Raw genomic sequence first — 3,932 nt, 5'->3', positions numbered from 1 at the left:
TCAAAGGCAAAGAATCAAGGTAACACTTTTGTCCAATATAGTTTTTTTTCCTGAGTATAGCATATTTTAATGTTGGAAACCTGGGATATGTAAAAAAATGGCCGATTAATAGTCAACCGATAAAATCGATTAATCGTCTGATTTCTGATTAATCTCTAACCCTCGGTCGACTGAGACGCTAACGATAAGTGATATCCTCAATATTGCATGATTCAAGAACAAAGTCATGAGCATGAGGCTAGACCGCTTGCGGGAGCCATGTGAATGGTACTTCCATGAGCCAGTGCAATTTCCAACCCAAATATTTTAATTTTCTAGCTAGCTTCACCTGTCCCTTTCTTGTGGTGTAGATTGAGAAAAAGTGGAACATGCCAAGTGTGTATGTGTTTAAAGAATTGGAGGCCAATGTCATGGAAAATTCTTTGGTCCATGTAATATCATTTGTTTTCTATTGCTCATTATTAAACGTATAACCTGTGAAGTATTTTATTTTTCTGATTGACCACTCAAAAAATCATTTAAGTCATACATTTACCAATTCAATCACAAAACAATACATATATGTGATCAAGAACTCTCATGATTCGGGTTTGCATCCAATACTCACTGCCTTGAAATAACCCCATAAAAGTTGTGGCATATTCTAAATAAAATCACTACACAGATACAACATGTGTGTGTGTGTGCCAATATCAAACTCGAATTCAATGCAGAGATAAAATAAATAATTGAATAAGACAAATTCAATGTTGATAGGGAGGTTTGGCCATATCAGATTCCAATTAAATTGGCTACTATTCACCCCCCATATATCTCTCATCGAACCATGGATCAAATTAGAATTTGAACTCCATAATATTCCTGTAATTATGTGGTGACTGTTTGAAATGAAAAAATAATTTTATTCTCTCAACTATTGGGCGAGTGCAGAACATCTTAAATCAATTACATTTGACCCCTCAAATCCCGACATTCTATAAATTTTTCTTCCTCAAAGTGGCTTTCACTATTACAAAGGTAGTTTTATCTTATGTGGTGCACACATAAAAATTTACTTCAAAAATTATTTCAAATATTGATATTTTTATCTTATTTACCAAAATCCTAAACTACCGAAAGGTAAAGCAAATGATAAGAACTTTAGAATAAATTAAAAATTGGGGATTTAATGAAAACCACATTTGCTAATTTTGTCAAATTTGTATGCTCTTTTATACTTTCATTATTTCAAGAACATATGGTTGTTTTTTCATATTGAAAGCCCTTTTAAAACTTAAAAGTTGTGTGATGTGACTTACACAAAGGTGCCACATTGGTCAAAAAATTTAAATGGTGAAACCCACTAGAAGAAACTTCCATACAAAGTATTAAAGGATGACAGTAAACTTATCCGGTCTAATAGTTGGAAGACCAAATCAAGAGCCAACAAACATTTATCCCAGGAAAACCTTTGGTTTACCATTTATTTTTTTAAAAGGTCAGGGATTTCAAAAGGTTCTCAAGAGGGCTTGAGGTACCAGCTAGGTGTACGTAATGCATGATGTGAGAGCAACCAATGTGATATCCATCTTTCTATATACATTAGTTCAGTCATATTTATTTCAAAAATATAATGCACAATAATAATAACATTGATGTCTTCAGTGGCATAAGAAAATCATAATTGTACTTACTCCATTACATATAGACAGTACCGAATATATACCATATGAATATATTTCGTGATCTAATGGTAATGATTTGGCATTGTAAATGTTGACAATTTTCTCTACAAACTTAGGTCGAAGTTTACAAAGTTTGATTTTGCAAAAATCTAATTTGCAATAAATTTCTGAACAAATGGAGTTATCATGGCTTGACATTTATTGAAATAATTTTTTTTTACAAAATTATTGTGCTTTCCAGTCCTCTATTTGAACTTGCATCAAATTCTTATGTTTTAAAATCCTGCATACCAAAGAGACCTTTAATAAGTTTGCTTTTTTATGATATTTAATTTAGCATTGACAATAGAATATCAAAAACATTACTTTTCAACAATTTCATAACGATACAGGTGGCGCCCGCACATTTGCAAGGGCCACTGTGCTAGTTATGCAGGAAAAGAACAATTTACCTTCAAAATAAACAATAGGGATGTGTCCCACAACACATCAATATTACAGAAGATAGTACAATTTACCTACGAAAAAACAATAGTCAATAGGGGTGTGTCCCACAACACATCAACATTAAACAGGAAAAAAACATACATCGGTGAGGACACAATATCCACGACTTACAATGTTATAAAAATAATTTAATGCAATGCAAATTTAAATAATCTAAATACAAAAGTGTACTGATCAACTCAACGGACAAGCAAACCGCACTCGTGCGAACACAACTTAGAATTGTGCTTGGATCCAATCCACCGTGCCCTTCTTCACCTGGAAGGCCTTAGTAGTAACACCAGCCGGAATGGAAGGCTCCGCTCCAAACACCGCGTTGGCTACCGTGATCACTCTAGGGTTCTGGCTGCTCAACGCCGCAAGAACCACTGCATGGGTCGTGCCATTATTGTTCTGGTAATGGACGAGGCCCTTAGGGAACACAAACACATCTCCTTTGTTGAGAACCTTCTCAAAGTGTTCGTTATCGGGGTTTGACGTCACGAACCCGACGTGTAGACAGCCCTCTAGCACGGTCAGAATCTAGGTGGAACGCGGGTGGGTGTGGGGAGGGTTGAGGCCAAACGGCGCGTAGTCGATGCGAACAAGGGAGACACCCATGGTATTCAGTCCGCCGATCTGTGCGACATTGACGGCGGTCACCGCAGAGCCCTGCTTGTTCGTCGTGTTGCCGGTCACGTGGAGGCCAGAGAAGTAGAAGTCCTCGGCCGTGACTTCTTTCGCGTCCTTGCAAGCCAGTCCGTTGACATGCACTGTGTAGGTGGAAACATTCTTGTTAGATAAACGGAGATAGGGGATTGCTTAGCTACAATTCTATGGAGTATATCAGCAGAGGGCATGTACCTGGAGACATTTTGTCAGCGACGCAGAAGTCTTGGAGAAGGCTGGGGTCGGAGGCGGTGGCGCCATGCGAGCATGCCAGGGCCAGGAGAGCTCCTGCAAGGAGCAACACTCGAATGGCCATGTCTCTTCGCTTTCTCCTCGGTAGAGTAAATTAGCTAGCAGTCGAGCTTTGGAATTGGTTGCTTTGCTGCTTGGATTGTGCGATATTTAAGGAGTGAAGAAGGCTAGTATTTATAGGGAGATCTTGCCATACATTTATTTATGTATAGATTATTACATGGTTGGGCAGGAACAAAGTCTTTGTGATGTGGGCAGCCTGCAGAGCGCGCGTATATATCTGGACAGCCTGCTACTCATATGTATGTATAATATGCATGGGACGGCAGGATCAAATTAATACTAGCATGCATGATTACCTATTTACATCACATCAGTCAATGGTTGAACAAGTCGACTGTACATATCCACATCGATCGACCAAGAATCCAAGAGAGCATGCGATCCCTCCACATGGATCTCACCAGTACAGCAGTAGGCCCGCGCTTAACGTCGTAACAAATGCCCATGCCTTGTAATGGGAGTGGAAAAAATCCTGATATTTCCACACCCTCGTGGTGCTGACTTAAGAATCAGGCTATGGAGATATGGTAGAGATTAAAAGAACTTTAGGATATATACAAGAATAAGATAACGACTTCTAAAAGGCCATTCGGAAGCTAAAAATGTTACGGGGTTATCACGGATTTCCTAAAAGCATTCACCTTATAGTCATTTTTGGTGTAAGGTTTGCTTCTACCATTATGTGACTCAGTAAAAGAGAGTGCACACACACCATAGACGTGAAGACCTTGAGTTGAATTCGTACTCAGCCTGCAAAGACCACACAAATATTGTCCATGTACTACTTATATCCTAATC

The 3,932-nt window shown here is 38.5% G+C and overlaps 1 protein-coding gene across 1 annotated transcript; it reads right to left on the bottom strand.

Moving 5' to 3' along the window:
* Nucleotides 1–2,231: 2,231 nt before the first annotated feature.
* On the bottom strand, nt 2,232–3,196 carry LOC125525534 (putative germin-like protein 2-2). The gene is made up of 2 exons (XM_087536868.1): nt 3,015–3,196; nt 2,232–2,923 (listed from the first exon to the last, which is right to left on the bottom strand). The coding sequence occupies exons 1-2, from the start codon at nt 3,133–3,135 to the stop codon at nt 2,694–2,696; spliced, it is 351 nt and encodes a 116-aa protein (XP_087392994.1). The 5' UTR covers nt 3,136–3,196; the 3' UTR covers nt 2,232–2,693.
* Between the last annotated feature and the right edge of the window lie 736 nt (nt 3,197–3,932).

This window comes from Triticum urartu, chromosome 7A (assembly GCF_056163025.1).
Source record: "Triticum urartu cultivar PI428250 chromosome 7A, HENAU_Tu73, whole genome shotgun sequence".
Lineage (NCBI taxonomy): Eukaryota > Viridiplantae > Streptophyta > Magnoliopsida > Poales > Poaceae > Triticum > Triticum urartu.
Note: the sequence above shows the minus strand (reverse complement) of the source record. Positions and strands in the feature narration are given on the sequence as shown.

What these genes read in the sequence shown, in the direction of transcription:
- LOC125525534 (XM_087536868.1), bottom strand. Translation starts at nt 3,135, where the DNA reads ATGGCCATTCGAGTGTTGCTCCTTGCAGGAGCTCTCCTGGCCCTGGCA. An exon ending in CGCTGACAAAATGTCTCCAG is followed by an intron (nt 2,924 to 3,014) that starts GTACATGCCCTC and finishes CCACCTACACAG; the next exon opens with TGCATGTCAACGGACTGGCT.